Source organism: Molothrus aeneus, chromosome 2 (genome assembly GCF_037042795.1).
Source record: "Molothrus aeneus isolate 106 chromosome 2, BPBGC_Maene_1.0, whole genome shotgun sequence".
In the NCBI taxonomy this organism is placed as follows: domain Eukaryota; kingdom Metazoa; phylum Chordata; class Aves; order Passeriformes; family Icteridae; genus Molothrus; species Molothrus aeneus.
In genome coordinates this window covers 96,275,560-96,297,083 of record NC_089647.1, presented here as the reverse complement: position 1 = coordinate 96,297,083, position 21,524 = coordinate 96,275,560, and the positions used below count along the sequence as shown (strand labels likewise).

The window sequence follows — 21,524 nt, the reverse complement described above, 5'->3', positions numbered from 1 at the left end:
TTCCTCAGGGTTTGGTTCTAGAGCCAGCTCTGTTCAATGCATTTATCAGTGCTCTGGGTGCAGCAGGTGAGTGCATCATTAGTGCAAGATTGCTGATGATACCAAATTGGGAGGTGCTGGTGCTGCTTTTGAGGGATGAGAGGCCTTGTGTAGGGATCTAGATAGGTTAGAGCATTGGGCATTGGTTAATAGGATGAAATTTGACAAGTAAAAAATGTTGGATTCGGCATAATGCTGTGCACAAGTATAAACTGGCAGAGGAGGAGTTGGAGAGCAGCCCTGCAGAAAAAGATCTGGGGTGACTGATCAGCATCAGGCTGAATAGGAATCAGCAGGGTTCCAAAGCAGCCAAGAGGGAAAATGACATCCTGGAATTCATCAAACACAGCACCACCAGCTGCTCAAAATGGTGATTATCCCTCTGTATCAGCATTGGTGCAGCCTCGCCCAGAGTGCTGTGTGCAGTTCTAGGCCCCACAATTTAATAAGGATGTGAAAGTCCTTGAATGCTCCCAGAGGAGCGCAACAAAGCCAGTGACAGGGCTGGAAGATGTCCTGAGAAGTGTGGCTGAGGACTTTGGGCTTGTCTAGTTTGGATAGGAGGAGGCTAAAGGGCGACATCATTGCTCCCTATCTGAAAAGGGGAAGTGGAGAGGAAGGTGCTGATCTCTTCTTCCTGGGATCTACTGACAGGACACATGGGAATGGCTCAAAGCTACACAGTAACATTCAATTTATTATTAGTTGATGCTTACTTTTTTCAGTTTCATTCTTTATTAGAACCATTATAAGGCAACAGAAATCCCTTACTAAGGAATTATTTCTGTAAAATACAATGTACAATGAAATCAGAAACTATATAAAGAGCAAAATGTACTCATTTCAGTTGTTTGTATTTCCTTCCTTTCTTTTCTGAACAGAAGCCAAGGAACCAGAATATTACTATTACTATTCAGAATATTACTGCTATTTTGTTGTATCTTATGGCCGTTTTAATCTCATGCTGCTCTTCTTCTATCCATGTCTTCTCCAGTGGATGGTCTTCAAATTTGACATACACTGGACAAGCATGTAGTAGAAACAATGCTAAAAATATGTTTGTGTAAGTTGCCCTTGAAAGAGCCAGTTTTGTTTCTGAGGTGTAGACCTTGCTTTTGAACTTCATAACTTTCTCCTTCACCACCTGCAGCTCCATGTGTCTCCTGTGCATTTCCTCAGAGTGGTTTGATTTCACTGGCCAGGTTTTAGTCTCCACTCTAGCCTGTTGCTGAGTCATCTCAAAGTGCATAAGGGTTTAAATTTGCTGTAACTTGGTGAAAGACTTCTGGGGCAGGTGGTCTTGGTGTTGTGTAACAGGGTTTTCTATTTTCATTTTCCTGCATTATTTTCAAAGAAAAATCTGCTGCTGTTATTTATATACAAAAGCATAACTAAATACCATAAACCAGGAGAAGTGGTACTGTGGTTCCCCTGCCCATACATTTACTACAAGTTTGTGTTTATTCTTGATAGTGCTTCAAGAAATAAATTTCTCTTTGGCATTTCCTATCTGTTGCTTTTGATATCTCTCCCCACTAAGTGTACAGACTTATCTGAAATTCATTCCTGAGTGCATACTTTTGTATTTGGGAGCTGGGATGCCTAGTTTGATTTGATTCCATTTTTCACCTTAGTTCCACATTTCAGAGCTGGGCCTGGGGACACACAACACTGACATAGATAAGTACCTGTATTAATTTGTGCCACAGTGACCATGCAGTCAGGAAATGCATGTTAAGCACAAGTTATACTTTACTGTTACTTTTAACTTCATGCTGTTGAGATTTTTTAAAGGGTACAGAAAATGTATATTGGGAGCCTCTTTTTAAATTCATCATTACAGCAGTATTGATTTGTCTACTCAAATGTTCTGTTTTACTTCAGTGGGTACTGTTATTTGAAAGGTTTATTTCTATGCTTTTTTTGTCATTTTGAAAGAATCAGTGGGGTTGTCAGGAGAGGCCACTTCTGAGAGACAGTGGTTTCACACAAATGTGGATTGAAGATTGGGCAGGGGAGAAGAGACTTCCAAAACTGATAATAGATATGCAGCTACTGTCATAGCAGATGAAGTGGCTAGTTAATTTTCGTAGCTCATGTCTGGCATTTCAAAAGAAGGGTTGTATCTCCTGGCATAATTATGGACAGAGATGCAAATTAAGTAATTTTATACTTTTTTTTTTTGACATTGCTCCAATTAAAGACCAGTTTCTACTTGCTTGTGAATGTTATTAACTTCTTTCCCCCCCATGGGGCCTACTGTAGGTAGAAGAAGATTGATTTTTCTTGCTTCTTTACATGTATTTTTTTTACAAGAGATGCTGCACAGCTTTCCTTTTTTCAAGGCACAGAATATAGACGTTTGTCTTAACTGTTCAGGACGAAGGGCATTTGTAGTTTAACAAAGGAAATCAAGTGTGCACAAATACTTGTTGGAATGAATCTTGTAATATGATCTTGTAATCCTGTGAGTCTTGTAATATTTATCTGTTGTTTTGTTTTAGTTTTTTTCCCCCTCCTGTTTTTGCTTTTGTAATCTATTTTTCTTGTACATGTCAAACAACCCTGGTCTTTGAAGGTCTGATTCTTGAAGTTTGTCTGCCCTCTCCTTCCTGGCAGATTGGAAGTGTGTGGGGCTGAGGTGGTGGCCTGAGTTCCTCTAATCCATCTCCTATGTGCTGTTGGAGACTGCTTTCGTTTCCTCTGCTTGACATCTTCCATATGATGTGTCAGGCCTGGGAAGATGGGATGCTTGGAGTTTGCCCTGTTGAGTGCAGTTTGCTCTCTTCAGTATGCAGATTAGGATGCTTCAAGGTTGCCCTGAAGATAGGCTGTGCAAGGCTCATAAATGACTAGGAAAATTGGTATTAACTCTTCCTTGAGGCCATTTCTGTGCTGCAGGTTGAAGCCACCACTAAAGACGAAGTCAAAACCGGCATAAGTCAAGTCAGAATTGGGTTTGAAGAAAAAGAGACATGAGGGAAGTGAGAATGGAATGTGGGATCATGTAAAATGCTACAGATAAAAATACAATTTGCTGATTATTTGAAATTACGGTTTTAGCCAGGTACACTGGCATGAGCAATAATCACAGCTGAATGTTTGTGATTAACCATGTGTTGAGATGCAGAATGGAGGGGAGCCTTCATTTAGAGTTTGTGCTTGCTCTGCTACCTTTGTTGTTCAAAGGAAGCCTGTAGAATTTGTTTTTCCTTATACAGTGAAAGGTCATTCATATCATGTTAGTTTGTATGAAGCTGAAGTTGCTAAACATTATTTTTACATTTTGATAGATTTCCTTTTTAACTCAAGTACTAATAGGTTTCGGTAGAGAAATAAAAACAGTTGTAGATGTTGAAATTATCAAGTAGGGGAACCAAACATCTGGGTATTTATGGCTTTATTATCTCAAGTAACAAATCTAATTTAAAAGCAGAGGTGCTTTTTCTAGTTCAGTGGAAAGTAGCATCATAACTGAAACAAAGTGGTGAGCTGCTACTGATCTGTTATTGCAATCAGCTACTTCTGTCACATTTTATGTGAAGAAGAAAGGGGGATAAATTGAAACTAGCACATAAAATATTGTTTTAACATTGCTGCTGGCTAGATTTGTAAATGGAAATAATAAATCCTAATACACCATTGAGAGTAATACTAAAGAATTCCCACTAGCTTATGTTATTTACAGCTGTTCTAAAGTTTTATTTCTTTTATTTATGTCTCTTTCCAAAGGGGTTGGACCTGAGATGGTGCTCATAGTTGGCTAATCTTATGCTAGCGAATCAGTTTTAGCTAAATTTTACCATAATGACAGATAAAAATGGTATTATAAAATTAAGTAGTATTGCATGGTAATCTGCTGGAAGATAAAATAAATTTTCATAAAATATTGAAATTAAATTGTATGAACTGATTGTTTTAAAATGCTCTTAAATAACTGCAAATAAGTGGAAAGGAGTGAAAAAGAGAGGATATATCTTTATTTTTATTATCCCCATAGCTTCTTGGTAATGTAGGAGTAGAAATTGTTAGCATTTCAGCTCATATGAAAAAAAGACATATGAATTTTCTGAAGTTCAGATTAAGAGTTGTGGTGAATGCCAAACCATTCTGTGATTCTGACCGTGGAGAATATTGAAGTCACAAAATGATGGAAATTGGAAGGGATCTTTAAAGATCATCTAGTTCATCCCTCCTGCCCTGGGATCTTCCATGAGATCATGTTGGTTGTTGAACAGTTCCAATGATGGAGCATCCACCACTTCTCCGGGCAACCTGTTCCAGTATCTCACCACCCTTTTCTAGGGAAGAAACTTTTTATGATCCGATCTAAATCTGCCCTCTCTGTTTGCAGAGAGGGCAGATTTAGATTGGATCATAAAAGATTCTAATGTACCTGTTGCCCTTTGTTCTGTCCCTCCAGGCCTTGGTTCTCTCTGCCTTTCTTGCAAGTCCCCTTTATATAATGAAAAGCTGCAATGAGGTTTCTCTGGAGCATTCTCTTCTCTAGGCTGAACAACCCCAAGCGTCTCAGCCTTTACTGAAAGATGCTCTGGTCCTCTGATCATTTTCATGGCCCTTCCCTGGACCTGCTCCAACAGGTCCTTGACTTTCTTGTCCTGAGGATCCCAGAACTGCATGTAGTTCTCCATGTGTGGCTCATGAGAGCAGATTAAAAGAGGACAATCCTTTCCCTTGACCTATTGGCCATGTCTTGGAAACTTTTGTGAACATATGACTACACACTTGTGTGAAGGCATGCACAAACATGATCTTTTTAAACATTCACAAAGAGAGATCCAGCTTCAAAGCCATAGGCTTCATAGTTGTGGTAGCAAATCACTGTATTCAAGCTTACAAACTTTGCTGAGATCAGAGCACAATGCTGCAGTTTTGAAAAACTATTGTGGTTGTCTCCATTACATTGATTCTAATGTATCTATTTCTCCTTCTGAATTGTATATTGACAGAATAATTTTTATTTTATCTGTGTGAGTTTTATACATAGAAAGTTTTGTATTGCTGTGGTTAAGAGCCAGCTGGCAGCTAAGCTTGACATATGCTTACTCAGTTGATCTGTGGGTGGGACTGGGGAGAGTATCAGAGCAGTAAAGGTAGAAAAACCTCATGGGTTGTGATAAAGACAGTTGAATAGGTAAAGCAAAAGCCATGCACACAAGCAAAGCAAGGAATCATTTCACTATCTCCCAGATGTTCAGCCATCCCCTTTGTCATGCATAGTGCTGATTTGGGAAGACAAACACCATCACTCCAAATACCCATCCCTTCCTCCTCCTCCCTTTGGCATTATATGTTGAGTAGGATCCCATATTGTATGGAATTTCCCTTTGGTCAGTTGGGATCATCTGTCCCATCTGTGTCCTCTCCCAACTCCTTGTGCACCCCCAGCCCTCCCAGGTGGGATGGGGTGAGGAGCAGAAAAGGCCTTGATGCTGTATGTGAGCATTTGTAAGAACTGCTCAGCAGTATCAAAACCATCCCCATGTTATCAACACTGCTTCCAGCACAAACCCAAAGCGTAGACCATGCTACTGTGAAAAAAACTGTGCCAGATGAAACCAACATATGTAACATATGTATATCATTCCATTATTTCCATCACTTTTTAATAAAAAAAGAAAAAAAAAGAGAAAAGGATAAAGAGAAAAAGATATAGAGCTGCTATATTAGTACTTTGCATTCTGGTCTACCTGAATTCCTCCTCCTTGGAAACTGATTTCCAGATCTATAGTTGGTGCCACCAGTGACAGAATACTGCAGTCACAATCCCTGTGGAAATACCTTGCCTAATTCCTACGAAAGGGTGTCCTTTAACTCCCTCATAGACTGACAATTGTAGCCTAATTCTGAGCAATAGATTTACCAGAACGTTCAGCCATTCTGTTTCCAGAGTATGGATTTATAAATGATGGAAGAAGTATATACATATAATGTCCTTACCCTGGACTTCGGATGTCTTGCAGGGTTTATACCCAATTTCTCATGTTCAGTCATTTAGGTTTTCCTGATGTTGTTTCAATGTTCCACTATACAGAAAGTAAATCATTATTTTGTTTCATCTTTTAACACCACAAACATACACTTCTGAGCTGTGAGTTTTTTCCAATATTGACCTTTCAGAAACATCTCTAGAAGAATAACAAGTTGCTGTTTGTCCCTCTGCCAGTTTCATACTTCTCTTTCTCTTCTCATTGTGTTTTCTTTTCCTTTAGCTTAAGTTATTATTTTGCTTGTTATACTGTATTGGTTGTTTTACTGCAGTCAGGATAAATCAGAGCTATACTGTTTCCTTATGTTGCAAACACACTTTATTATCAAAAATATAAAATAAAACTGGCACAAGTGTCTTTTGGGAAACTCATATTGCATTTAATTGAATTTTCCATTTACATAAAGGTTGTTCATTATCTTTGCTTGACAATTTGTTTTAAATGTTGTGCAATATTGAAATGTAACTAATGGACTTTTCTTTTCATGAATCACTACTAATCTATATCAATTTCTTGAACGCAAGTATTACCTTTGTCTACTACTTAGCAATTCTAGACAGCAAGTGTTTACCAAGATGGACTAAAAGATGACTTTGTTCAGTTTTCCACCAAACTTGCCTGCTGAAATGCTTTCCTAATTTTTTAATGTTCACTTTACACTTGTGTGAGCCTTTAACTCCACAGAAGGGAGCAGGACTCAGGATTGGTACTTAAGCTGTGGCACAATATTGTCTGAGCAGAACTGGATGGTGTATTCTGTTTAAATATGTTAGGGTGAATATGTCTAGCCTGAAAGAAATATTATCATTCATGTACATTTCTTTTGTCTTTCAGAACAATGGGTCACTTGCTTGGTGCCAGAATCATAAACAGTGTTCAAAGGTAAGTCTGCTTTTTCCTCTCTCATTTATGTTACCTATCTGCTTTCAGTCTCTTGTCTGTAGATTAAGTGCTTTTCTTCTTAGCCTGTTTTCAGAAGTGTCTGTTTATATTTTATTTGGAAACCTCAACCTGTAATAAAATATCAAAAATTAAAACAAAGTGATTTACTCTTTCTGGACAAAGGAACCATGTTGCAGGATATGTATCAAGCATAGTTAAGCCAACATAATTCTGTCATTTTAAGAAAGTTTACACTGGCTAGAAACTGGTGTCTCATTTGTGGTTTTTTTCAGTATTTTTGGTAAGAAGAAAGTAAAGCTGTCAATAACTTAAAAATCTTCCTCCAACAGTACAAGGGTATTTCAACATTCAACATTTTGTTCAGTTTGGGTATTTAATTTTTATCTTGAACCTGAGTTTCTTGGAAAGTATTCTTGACACAAATCCCACTGGCTCTACTGATGCCCCTTTCCCATTCTAGCATTCAAACCCTGGAAACCTAAAGGGTAAATGGACTAATTGTCAAATGATTCTCCTGTGCAAGGGTCTTTGTATGGTGCCTGGATGGAAGCAACAACAGTTTGGGAGCTGTAGTGGGTTTAGCTCAAGTGGAATTGCACATTTGTTGCTGACTGTTCATAAATTTCATGGAAGATGCATTCACTGGAAATTTGCCTAAAGGTCCTAAAAATGTGTTTCTCCAATAATTTAAGCCTTTTTATTCATGAAGGTTGTACTGAAAATGGAGTTAAATCTAAGTAGCATTGTTCTGTATTGTTTCAATAATGCAGTCGATGTTAAATGCTGATGCTAACCCTTGATTTTAACACATGTTGATTTCTTGTGTACGTTTAAAGAATGAGATTGCACGTTTGCTGACCTAGCTTCTCTTGACATAAAAGGGACTGGAAATGGGCCAATTTTTGACTGTTCTGTTGCAGGTAAATAAAACAAAGTTGATTGCTTTTATCAGTATTAAAATCCAGGGTATAACAGCGTCAATATAAGTAAATGATGGAATGGAACATTTCCTATTAGCTGTGTCACACTGCTAAGGATTTCGCTTCTGCAAGGAAAGCTTATCATCCTTAAAATTCTTCTTGGAAACCCCAAACAGATGTGCAAAGTACATATTTCATGATAACTGAATTGCCTTTTTAGCAAAGCCTGAAGGCCTTGTTCCATAGTGACCCATCATTTGTTCCATAGTGATCCTGATACAGTTTTTAAAAAATCTAGTAGCAAAGCCTACTGTGGTAAGCAATTGGAAGGGTTTTCCAATGGTTTGTGTCTGCCCGACAAAGAAGGAATCACACAAGAAAAGTAGTCTAGGTTTTAAAGCAGGGCAGAGGTCATAAGAATATCTCTCTGAGTCACTCAAAAGTTTATCGAATCCACATAAGGTGTATATAAGCTGACATGAGTTTTACCTTAAAATTGAATCAGTATTTTGAAACCAGTGTAAGAATGCTACAAATTAATATTATATTGTATTACAAAACAATGATAGTTTAAGTTATAAATTACTTAAAATGTGCTTTGCAGTTATGTTACCCTATGTTTTTCATTCTTTCTTAGGAAGGTAATATATTTTCCATAAGAAAGCAGCTTTGCCATATTTAGAAAATAAATGAATGTAAACTTGGCCAAATTGTTAGCAGAGCTAAACTTAAGTATAATGTTGTCTTTTCAGCATGGCTTTGATTTTTTGTGTTTTGCAATGCAAAGGTAAACAATTACTTTAGCTAGCTAAAATTTTCAAAGTGATGCAGGGAATTCAGTTAACCTTTTAAAAATGCAAATTCCTTTTACTTCTTCTCAGCACCTCGGAGGAGGAGGTTTGGATGCATGTGACAGGTACTGGAAGATTCCACAAGGAATAGTGGGCCACCTTACTCAACTAACATGGAAGGCCTTGTTGGAGATATAAAGGTTGGAGGCAGCCTTGGCTGCAGTGACCATGAGATTGTGAGTTCAGTATAAGGCAAGAAGGAGGCAGGGCAAGTAAGCATGGACTTCAGGAGAACAAGCTTTAGCTTCTTTTGGGGTGTTCTTGGAGGAATCCTGTGGGAACAGATCCTGTGGGGAAGAGGGGTCCAGAAGAGCTGGATTGATCTAGTTGATCTTAAGGATCACTTCTGCAAGGCTCAAGAATGATGCATCCTGGTGAGCAAGAAATTGGTCAGAGGGGGCAAGAGACCTGTGTGGATGAATAAAGAACTCCTGTGATTTCTCCAATGTAAGTAGGAAATACACAGGAGCTGGAAGCAGGGTCAGGCCACTTGGAATGAATGCAGAGAGGTTGTCAGAGTGAGTAGAAATGAGGCAAGGAAGGCCAAGACACATCTGAATTAACGGAATGGGGACTGTGGTAACAGAGGACAAGAAGAAGGCAGAGTTGCTGAACGCCTTCCTTGCATTAGTTTTCATTGACAAGATCAGCCCTCAGGAATCTCTCACACAGGAGATCTGGGTAAAGGAGTGTTTGTTGTAAGGAAAACTTTCCCTTGGTTAGGGAGGATTGGGTTAGAGAACCCTTGACATCCATGACTCCATGGGCTCTGATGGGATGCACCCACAAGTGCTGAGAGACCTGTAAGTAGGAAAGTAAGTAGGCCACAGTCACCTTTGAAAGGTTGTGGCAATCAGGGGAAGTGCCTGAGGACTGGAAGAAAACAAATGTCCCCCCAGCCTTCAGAAGAGGCAAAAAAGAAGATCTAGGGAACTTACCAACCAGTCAGCCTCATCTCAATCCCTGGGAAAGTGGTGGAGTGCCTCACTCTGAAGTCCCTCTCCCCATGGATGACAAGTCGATTATCAGGAATAGTCCTTGACCAACCTGATGGCCTTCTACAATGAAACAACTTGCCTGGGTGGATGGGGAAATGCAGTGGATATTTTCTACCTCAATTTCAGCAAGGCTTTTGACACTCTCTCACAATATCCTCAGAAACAAACTCAGGAAGGAAGGACTGTATGGATTGAGAACTGACTGACTAGTGAATTGCAGAGGGATGTAATGAGGCACAGGGTCTGGCTGTGGCCTGTCACTTGTGGTATCCCCCAGTGTTCAATACTGGGCTCAGTATTGTTTCTCTTTTCGTCAGTGACTTGGATGAGAGGGCAGATGCCTCCTCCTTCAGTGACAACCAAAAGCTGAGAGGAGTGGCCAATACCCCAGAGTGCTGTGCAGCCCTTCAGAAGGACTTTGACAGGATGGAGAGATGGGCAGGGAAGAACTGTGTGAAATTCAGCAAAGGCAGGATTCTGCACCTGGGGAAGAACAACCCTCTGTGCCAGGACAGGCTGGGAGTGACCTGCTGGAAAGCAGCTCTGTGGAGAAGAACCTGGGGGTGCTGGTGGACAACCATCTGTCCATGAGCCAGCAGTGGGTGCTGGGGGCCAAGAAGGCCAGTGGGATCCTGGGGGCATTAGGGAGAGCATTGCCAGCAGGAAGGTGATCCTGCCCTCTGCTCAGCCCTGGTGAGGCCACATCTGGAGTGCTGTGTCAGTCAGGCCCTACCCATAGGAATGTCTGCTGCCTTCCTGGGGGCCTGGGTAGGGATGTCACCCAGAAACTTCCTAATCTGGAGGGGTCCTGAGACTACTATTCATTACTGATTTTCCACATAGGGGATGGTGAAGTGGCAACATGTAGTCCAAGGATGATCAAAAAGGACTTTGGAATGTTTGGCAAGGGAATCTGAGGCACAAGTTACTATTTCCTCTCTACTTTCAGTTGAAGGCAGCATCGTTGGAAGAAACAGATGGGCTGAGTCTATTACTGCGTGGTTCTGTGGCTGGTATCACCACCAAAATTTTGGGTTTTTTCACCATGGAATGGTCTAAGCATGCTCGTACCAGTAAGGACTCACCTTTCTCATGGAGGAGAGTTGCTGCTTGGGAACCAGAGGGGCCCATTGATAGAGCTTTAAACTAGTTTTGATAGGGGAGGGAGACAGTATCAGCTTTGTGCCTGGTGACCTGTGGGATGAGAAGTGAAGGTTAGAGGGATAGTGTGCAAGAGGACCCTCTGCCAGTGGGACTCTGAAATATGCTGGCCACACTGGAATGCACTTGCAGTCTTACAGAGACAAACCAGGGATTCCTAATGTAACAGAACCCAACAGGGAAACACCAGAGAATTATCTCAAAGGAATTAAGGGCTGTTCCTTTAGGAAGGCAACTGGCTGACAGGCCAGCTGAGGTGCCTTTACACCAGTGCATGCAGTGTGGGCAGTAGACAGGAGGAGTTGGAAGCCACTGTGCTGCTAGAAAGCCGTGGCCCTGTTTCCATTTTGGGACAAGGTGAATGGACTCAAACTGTGTTTGTGTAGAGGCATTTCACATATACTCTTCAGCCCTCCATGTTCCCAGTAGCCACATAAATGTTTCCACTTGCATTGACACACTCACTAGGATTGATACTACGTGGTATAGAATTGTTTGTGTACTGAGGTTCCATTCATATTTGGTCTAGGCAATGAAAGTTAAAATACAGCATTTCTTTTACTTTACCAGTAGTTTGCTGGCAGCCTGTCAGACTTGCTGCATAATGCAAAGGTGTACTCATAAACAACAGCATGAGGAAGTAGAACTGCAAAGTGGTGAGGCTGAAAAAGAAAGTGGGCTGGATTGAGCTGGGCTCAGTGTTTTTTAACCCAATTGTTGGACCAGCACCTGGATCTCATCAGCTCTACTCATTCCTAGACACCACAGGGGCAAAAAGCTTATCTGGGGAGAGAATGAGACAAACAGACACTCCCTTCTTTTTTCCCCATACATGACTACATAAAACCCCAGTTCCTGTTGCCAACTGGCTCAGCAGAGGAATTAAAATTAGAACCTCTGCAGAGCTTATTGTCTGGCTGGGGAAAGACAGTTAAAGCTGGAAACTGATGGATCTAGTTTTCTTATGTGTCTGGCCTAAGGTCTTCCATCAGAGCCAAGTGTTCGGCAAAGTAGTGCAAAAAATATATTCATGCCTGTCATCTTCAGACTGTCTTTAAATAATATTTTCACATGAGTTAGGCCTGTAGGTAGGTAAATATAACCTATTTTGGGCTTATTCCTCCTTTTCCCATCCAACTAATCATATTTGTTATGATATGAGTTACCTAAGTGATTATTTTAAAGCATTATGAGGTACAGGTTATATATACAGGATGAAGTAGTGTCTGTAATGTATAGATTTCATCTAAAACATAATTCAGCTTGTTTCCAACACAGGTAGTCAGTCAGCTTTGCTACTGGAAGAGGTGCTTCTCCCATTTGATCATTTTTGTGGCCCACCTCTGGACTAGCTCTAACAGGGGCACATATTTCCTGTGCTGAGGAGCCCAGAGCTGGAAGCAGCACTCCAGGTGGGGTCCCTGGAGCAGAGTAGAGGGACAGAATCACCTCCCTCAGTCAGTTGATGCCACTGCATTTGATGCAGCCCAGGATGCAGTTAGGGCAAGTGCACACTGTGGGCTCATATCCAGCTTTTCACCCACCACTACCCTTAAGCCCTTCTCCATAGGGAAGCTCTCAATCCCTTCATGCCCCAGCCTGTATTAATACAAAGGATGGTCTCACCTAGGTCAGCACTTTGCACTTGATGATCCTCATAAAATTCTCATGGGCCCACATTTAACTTGTCCAATGCCCTCTGGATGGCATCAAGCATGTCAGTCACACCACACAGCTTGGTGTTATCTGCAGAGGGTCTTGCTTAGGGCCCCCTCAGTCCTGCTGTGCCACAGATGACAACAGTAAGCTGTATGGATGCCCAGGGATCTGGTGACCTCTAGGGAACACCGCCCTCTGGATGAGACCAGCCAGCTAGATTCTCTTCTACCAAAGAGTCCAGATGTCAAATCCATCTCTCTGATTTGGAGAGAGAGATGTTGTGAGACAGCCTGTTAAAGGCCTGGTTAAACCAAGCCATGCTGTGTATCTCAAATCACCTTGCTATCCTGCATGTGCCTTAGCATAGCTTCTAGAAAGATCTGTTCCATGATTTCCTAGGCACAGAGATGAGGCTGACAGGTTAGTAGTTCCCAGAGTCCTTCCTTTTACCTTCAAAAGTGGATGTAGTGTTTCCCTTTTTCCAGCCACCTGGATCTTCACCTGTCTGCTATGACTTTTCAAATATTATGGCAACTACATCAGCCAATTCCCTCAGGTCTCTGGGATGCATCTCCTCAGGTCCCATAGACCATGCATGTTCCAGTTCCTCAGGTGGTTATGGGCCTGATCTTTGGTTACAAGTGGAGTGACTTTGCTCCTCCAGTCCCTCTCTTGCAGCCCATATGCTTGGGAAGCATGGGGATAAAAAAGGTTGTCTCTGAAGTCTGAGAGGAAAAATGTTGAATACCTCAGCCTTCTCCCTAACCCTTCTTGCCAGGATAGGTGTCCATACTTCCACTGCCTGTGCATTTTCTTCTTGCCCTTTACCTTGACCAGAAGGTCTCCATTCATCTATGCAGGTCCCTTGCTATCCTTTCTTGATTTTTTACACTTGGAGATTGAGAGTTGTTTTGCTGTATGGAACATGTCCTTAAAGATCTGCCAGCTCTTTTCTGGTCCCTTGTCCTTTTGAGTAGCTTCCCAGGGAGTCCTGTTGACTAACATCTTGAAGAGCTGGAAGTTTACTTTCCTAATATTTAGGGTCCTGACTTTATTCTTTTCCAGACCCATATCCCTCAGGACTGTAAACTTCACTAGTCCATGAACATTGTATCCCAGGCTGCCTCTTCATATCACTGATTAACTAACTAGGTTAAAGCATTACAATAACCATTAAATTTGCTGATCAATCTTTCCCTAACTGCTATATGTGGATTTAAGAACTACTGGATAGATGAAATACCATTAGAACCTGGCCTGAGAAAATAATCTGCAAGGCTGACTGAAGTACTTCAAGGGTAATAACTTTGTACTGGAGGTTTGCTCTTTTTGTAAATAGCAATAAAGGGTTCTATGTTGTGTTTTGAATTCCTTCTTGACCTTTGCTCTTGGATTTAACTTTCACATCCATATATAATTCCTGGGTTGAGGTTTTTTGCCTCTCCTTAACTTACCTTCTAAAAATTTTTATGTGACATTTTGTCTCTTTCTCTCCACTAGTGTCACTATTCTGTGTACCTATGGATCTGTTTCTTAAAAATCTATCAAAGAATCAGTGAGGTTGTTGGAAAACCCTTTTACATCTTTTAATGAAGGGTCAACTAGAGAAGGTTGTCCAGAACTACATCCAGTTGGAATTTGAGTATCTTCATACGTAAAGACCACAACCTCTCTTGGCAGCCTATCTCAGTGTTTTCACAGTAAAAGAGTTTTGCTATTTCTTGTTTTGTAATTTGTGCTTATGGCCTCTTGTTTAGTCCATAGGCGTGACAGAGAAGAGCCTGGCTGCTCCTTTTCATTGCATCTCAATGGATATTTATAAACATGAGTAAGATCCCTCTGAACCTTTTCTCCAGGCTCATCAGTCCCAGAGATATCTGCACTTCTCTGTGTATGGCAGATGCTCCAGCCCCTTAATGAAATTCTTGGCCCAATGTATTCTTCTTTTCTGCTTATGCTTTCTAAGCCCCAAATGACTCATTCCTACTGCCATTTGCAAAGCTCCTGTCCTTAAAATCCCATTGCCTTCCAGTGGCCATTCTTGCTAAATTGGATATGAATGCACAGCTTTTGCTGTTCCTGCTCAATTTTTCTGGTTTGTTTTTACAGCATGAGCTCCACAGTTCCAGCCCTGTTTTTCTCAAGTACTTGGAAGTGCTGAGCATATAACAGGTGCTTCCCTATAAAAACAACAGAGCTGATTGCTGCAGAGAGTAACCTGAAAGGGCGGAGTCCTGCATTGATGGTGGCTTAGTGAAAAATGTATTTTAGACCTAAGGTGGGGGGGCAAGGGTGATGAAATGACTGGGAAAGGCATTTCAAGAGTTTGCGAAGTAGGCATAATTTATTTTTTTTTACAGCTCCTTACAGAAGGTTTTTTTTTTTGTCAGCAGCTGAAAGTCAAGAGACTAGCAGGCATAATTTAGAGCTGCATGTGCTGTGGCATTTACCAAGGACTGGAGATAAATGGGGATCATCATAACACACTGTGAATTGCAATACAACTTTCTTGTTCCCAGTGGCCAAGGCAGCGGTCCCTGATTGATTGATTCTGTGAGAAGGCTGAAAGGCTATTTCATGAGTTTTCAGAACTGAGAGGAAAATGTGAAAATAAAGATAAACAATTTACAAATTCTGCAGCCAAATAAACATACTGTTTGACTATCTCAAAAAGACAGTTTACTTTCTATTTAGAGTAATATACACTCCTGAATTCCGTATTCCATCAATTTACAGGCTTCCAGCTGAGCTTTTTCCAGAGATAATGCAGGTGGAAAGATGAGTTAATGGTTTAAACAATTAGAGATTTGATGCAGTGTTCCATCTGTCAAAGCCCACTGAAATGAAAGCTCACAGTTTTAATTTGTGCCTCCAGCATCTAACTCAGTCTGAAACGGTGTCAGCGATTTGCCCTGCCCACAGTAGTGTTATTCTTATGTTAAGCATTCTGTGCACACATGCTGAGAGACTTCTATCAAACATATTAGTGTGCATTTGAGAGATCATTAGCCTGAAGTAGCTGAAACACTCTAGGTTTCTTAGCCAGAAACTCACATCTCTGCTGGAAAGTGTGTTGAGCCACTGTTATTTACACAATAAAGCTACAGCAGGATAGGGATAGCTTTGTAAAGTTTAGCAGGAATAGTGGTACTGTGATTTAAGTGGCACCCATAAAAGGGTGAGATAATGAATGTTTTGGTTTTTTGTCTAAAAAGATGGAATGAATAAAAATTTCTTTCTTGATCTGCTAGACAGATTGTTTTTTCTTTCATCTAGTAAAAGCTAAGGTAAAACCATTTAATAGAATTGGAGTTCATAAGAATTGATCAATAAGATTATTGTTCTGCTAAATAGATAAAAAGTCATGAGCATATAAGAAATAAGGCAGATGTGATATTTATAGTTTGCATTCTCATGCATTATTTGATTTCTTTTATATTCAGCTATAAAAAGGTATAGGGAACTGAGAGAACCATAGTGGTTAGATGATTAAAGCTGTACTAGGTAATAAATAGGGTGACTGAAGTTTCTGGATATTTGTGTTTGGGGAAATAGAAGAAAGAGCTTTGTGATTCAGTGTTTGTGTTTATATGAAAGCATTAGTGTATAAGTGTTTGTGATTACAGGAATCTCTTTGTTCCTAAGGGCCTCGAGAACTGGCAAATAAACAGAATTTAAATCAACAACAATACTGCAAACAATATTTGCAGTACTCTGTAATACTCTGATGTATTGCTCTGTATTTGTAAATATCAAGTTTTATTTTTTTGGGTATTGAAAAAACAGTTGTGTTAGAACATGAAATAAATGAACATGAAGTGAACATGGAATAAGTGAACATGAAGTAAGTTCATGTTCTTTATTGTTGCTATGTTGGATCACGTCAGTCATCCTTCCACTCTAACACATGTGTTACCAGCTGGATACTCAATAGATAAGTAAACCTGTAGGTCTAGAATAACCTACTGCTAAAAAAAAAAAAAAAACTTTCTTAAACCCTATTACTTGTTTTTGTGTGATACTGTGCAACCTAAAGGATACATCCTTTTCAGAATGCGAGTTTTGGCTTCTCAGCTCTTGCTGCTTGCTGTTTTGTGCACCTGAAATTTTTTTGCCTTGGAAGAACAGACCTCAGGACTTTATGGAAGGTGTTTTGCTTGGTCTGGACTCTGAATGATGCTGCTGATAACTCTCTGTCTCTAGTAAAAATGGTTAGAATCAACTTACTTTCTTTTTTCCCTTGTTAAAAGATTATTGTGACTGCCAGAGCCCTTATGAAGGATAGGGAGGGAAAGGATCAGATTGGTTTTATGTCCCTGTAGCTCAGGTTTTGTTAATGAGGAATGCTGAGGTTCTCATAGATCTTCAGCGTGGCTTTACGGAAAAGTTTGGTTCTTTGGAGCTTGCTCTTTTGGCCAGTTGTATTTGTTCTAAAGAGATAATGAACTCTGATCACTGTGCTGTTTGAAATTTGAACTCCTGAATACTGAGCAAACGGAGCCAGTGCTGAGCATAACCAGCTGAAGATTAAGTAACCCTCTTTCACAGAGAAAGGACCCAAAATTGTCATTAATGACTGAATTGTGCCAACACTGGCTTTGAGAGTAATAGCATAGCAGTCTCAAGTCTGTTCTCAGAAAAGCCAGTGCTGGCTTTAGACTTTAAATCTGCATGCACTGTGGTAAATAGAGACACACTACAGCTAAAAGGAGAAATGTGTGCATGGGGGTGCGCACATATAAACACAACAGATATTATTGAAGCTGGCATGCTGAAGCACTAAATGCTTCTTTAACTTAGCTTTATCTGCTTCAGTGAACACTTCAAAATCCAAGGACATTCAGATTGCAGAATCCTTTATTTAGAGGTATTTGAGCACAGAAATAATCCCTTCCTAGAAACTTTTGAAATACCAATGCAGCTATTCAGTCTAATCAACTGTAAATTTTTGTCATCTAAAAAGCAGTTGATTAAGTAGCATCTAGCAGAAGGATGATTATAATTGGAGCAACACTGGTCAAACAGTAAAGACAGACGCTACTACTGAGATTAAGGAGAATTAGCAGTAAATCTTCTTGAAAACAAGTAACAGATTTGTATTCCAAAATCTTCAGTTTTACCAAGTCTCTCACCACTCAGTTTGCTCAAAGCTTGTATGTATTTTTTTCTCATCTTTCAATAACTTTCCATGCTATTTGCAGAGGGAAATATGTGACATGAAAGTGTATTTGAGATTTTGATTTCCCAAATACGTTCTTAGTTTCCAAAGCTCAACTGCCTGAATTGCTATTAGGAAATTTTAACAACTTAAATATGTCAGAGAATCTGTTCAAAATTTATAAATTTGCAGTTGAGATGAGAATCTTAATTTTATCTTAAACTTTAATTAATTAATTTTACCTTATTACATTGCATTTCATTAAGCTAATTAATTCTTAGTGCAAAACAGGCTGTAATAGACTGTTCAAATGTATGGTCCTTTTCTCCTTTTGTGGAAGACAATTGCAGAGTTAGGTCACATACAGCTTTAGTTAAGTGACAAAGACAAAATGTACTTGCGTTGACCTTTAATGTTGTAATAAAATACATTCAAGCCACTGGAAAGGGACATATGTCTGTATCTTATCCGTGACTTCAAAAAGAGTTTTGCTTGACTAGCACCAGGGCATTATTCAAAACCCACTGAAGTAAGGAATACTGACTTTCAACAAGCTTTATACCCATCTATAAGTTAAGATTGTGCTTTTTCAAGTGACCTCCCTTGGAGTTTCTGCATTACTCTAACATTGAAGGAGATATAAAAGTGTGCTTGGGTAGATGGAGTTACTGTGCTGAGAAGGAGGCAACTGTCTTTGAGGCAGACAGGCAGGGATGCAAGTGCCTTTTTCTCCACACATTCATTGAAGTGTAAGGAAAGCATTAAGCTGGAAGTGAGAGCTATGACTCTTTTTTACTTTTGAGTGCCTGCAAAGAATTGGAAAGCTGTCTGAGCACAGAGGCATGGTCTGTCCTTAAACAGAAATTGCAGGTTTTATTTTGTAACACTAACTGTGATATTTAATCAGATGCTGAAGAGTTAATTGCCATTTAGCACTGACTGTATATTAGAATAACTCTCTGTGCACAACAGACAAAAATGCTTCTGAAAGGGTGCAGTGTTAAAGAGTGGGTTTTGTGCTCTGAATTTTAAGTAGATCTCCTTATTGAGTTTCCTTAAAAAGTTCTGCTTAAAGTCAGTTCAGGGTATAGTCTCAGGTGAGTGGGTCAGAAAGGTAATTGGTTCTGACAGTTCTTCCATAATATTCACATCTACTATATGGATTACAAGCATACATTCTGATCTTAGTCATATCAAATATTTTTAGCTATTTCTATGGCCTGAGGAATTTAAGTGTACAGTGGAAGTACAGATAGAAGTCCCAATATGCAGATACTGACAGGAAAATATTTGGGTCTTTTTTCTGATACCATAAACTTTCTGAAGTCTGCAATTGTTCTAAAGGCAACTTCCTGCAGTCTAATTTACATTTGGTTTGCATCCTCATTTTAAACTAGCGAACAAATACTTGGGGTGTAAAGTGAAAGGGAAATTCATAGCCATATTTATTGAATGTTGACATATGCATTTAATCCATATGGAAGATGTGAAGCAGTATTTTGTGTTCGTGTTCAGTGTAAGGAGTTGCCCATGCAGGAATGCCAGCAGGATCCCCTATGCTGAAATGAAAGAAGACATGGATAACTATTCAGCCTTGTTTTGATGCTGGTGTATGTGTGTACAAAATGAATTTCTTGTTTCAGGTAGCTGTTTTCAGCTTATGCATTTAGAAATTAAAGGATTGCTGTAATTAAATCTGTAAAGGAATTTTTTTCCTTTGGAATATGAACCAGAAGAGTGAGTTATGAACAAGGACCTTTTCCCCAGTATATCTAATACTCTGTTTGCTTTAAGTTGCAAAACCCATGGGTTCCAAAGAATGTCAGAGTTTGCAGCCCTTGACTTTGAATAAAAATACAGCTGACTATGTTTATTTTTCCCATAGACGTGATATCGTTATATCTAAAATCCATTAAATTTCAAAATCCACAATAAGTCAGGGTATGAGCAGGAAAAGAAAACTGAGTTACAGCACTGGGAATTTGAACCACACCCTCCAAAACAGTAGAAATTTTCATAGTAGGAATGAAATATTTTAATTTTTTTTTATTTATGTGAAACATTTACCTGCATTGTTACTCACTGAACTTTGAGCACCCTCAGGAGGGAAATAGACTTAATTTTTTTACATAAATATGATCACCCTGTTAACCCTAGTAAACAACAAAATATTGGTTAAACAGTAGTTACCACTTAATTTTTTTTTTCAACTTTTGTCCACTTAAATCAGGCTTTAACATTACATGGATTCTCATATGTGCTTTTCCTAAATCTGGAATTCTTTCAGTTTGGCCTGAGAACACAATGCAAAGCACCAGACACATCCCTGGCCTGGTCCATGCAATTTTCTGGGAGGAGAACTAACCTGGTTTGCTTGCAGAAATGCTCATGGGAGGTATGGTCAGACCCAGCAGGCAGAGCTCAGTCTGGCTACGATTGTTAACTTTTGTTTGGTTCTGGACCGTATTGTTGAGTGATATCTGAGGATATCATTATTCACTCTCCTGGAGGCAGGTCCAAAGCTCCTGAAGAGCCAGGAGCAAGGGAGGGAATTGCAGTTTTTTGGGTGAGATTTTTGAAATGTTAGGATTTATATCTGTAAAGAAGCGCTGAGACAATAGAGCTGATGAGTAACTATTTAAATCATTGAAGACACTACCAAACCTGGCTCAGCAAATGTTTCTTAAAGAAACATTGTTTTTTCAATGTTCAACACCATTCCATTGCTGATCTATTCTGCTCATATATTATTCAGTGTTCTATTTTCCTTTCCTATTTATTGTTGAAGATATCTGCATGACAGAAGTATTGTGTTTGTTTAGAGTTCAGCTTCTCCTGCTGTACAATTTCCTCATCCAAAGTCATATTTCAATTTCTGTCAAATACAACTCCTATGATAAGTGTAACCTATGTTTTTGGTGGGGCCATGATACATAAAAGAATTCCCTTTTAATTGCTTATATTCTCCAAAAGATGAATTAAATCTTTCTGTATCATAACTGAATATTTAAAAATTAATCTATAGTTAAATAACATATTTGAATAACCAATGAGTGGTTTAAAAAAATATATATATTTAGTTAGTGGCTTTCTTGCCTTACTTTTTTCTTTCAATTTCTATCCCTCCCATTAAATAAACTGAAACCAGGAAAACTAAATTGGTGTAGCTTTATTGTGGAGATACATTTTTTGTTAAATATTAATAGTGGCGCAAAAAATCACAACGTGCACTACATTCAAGTAATATCCATCTGTAGGGGAGGTCATCAGATTTTCCTGTTTTCTTGGTTTAATAAGTGTTTGAAAGTATTGCAGATTGAGGACTTTAATTCCTTAAATGGCAAGTAAGTAGGTCATCATCATCTTCAGGGAAAGGCTTATTTGTCCTCATTATTCCTGGGGTCCAACATTATGCAAATTTACTTCATAATACACTTGAAAGTAGTTATTGTAAGGAAGTGGGTGTATCTATAGGCAGTACTTTAAAGATTTTTATCCTGACAACAACTACAGCAAAATAGATTTGCAAACACTATTCATATACATGAATGTTTTTAATCACTAATAGGGGAAGATTGAATTAATTAGAAATTCAGCTTTTCTTTCCCCTTTTTACTGGTTCTGTGGTAGAAAGATTGTCAGATGTAATACTGATTTAAAAGGGTTAGTGACTCGTAAGTGCACTTAATGGCTATTTAAACTTCTGCTTTTGGCAGATTAAATAAAAATGTTTAAAGACATTCATGGTGCTCTGTTAAAAAAAAAAATAAAGGCACAGAAGGGTGGTGAAAGAGCAATGAACAGGCAGCATAGTAGTGTAGGCA

At 39.3% G+C, this 21,524-nt stretch overlaps 1 protein-coding gene across 1 annotated transcript in view; it reads left to right on the top strand.

Moving 5' to 3' along the window:
* The window catches only part of ANOS1 (anosmin 1), a 132,896-nt gene that overhangs the window by 17,719 nt on the left and 93,653 nt on the right, over positions 1–21,524 (top strand). Inside the window, exon 2 of the mRNA XM_066545343.1 lies at positions 6,885–6,932. Coding sequence (XP_066401440.1) covers positions 6,885–6,932 — 48 coding nt within the window. The remainder of the gene's footprint in view (positions 1–6,884; positions 6,933–21,524) is intronic.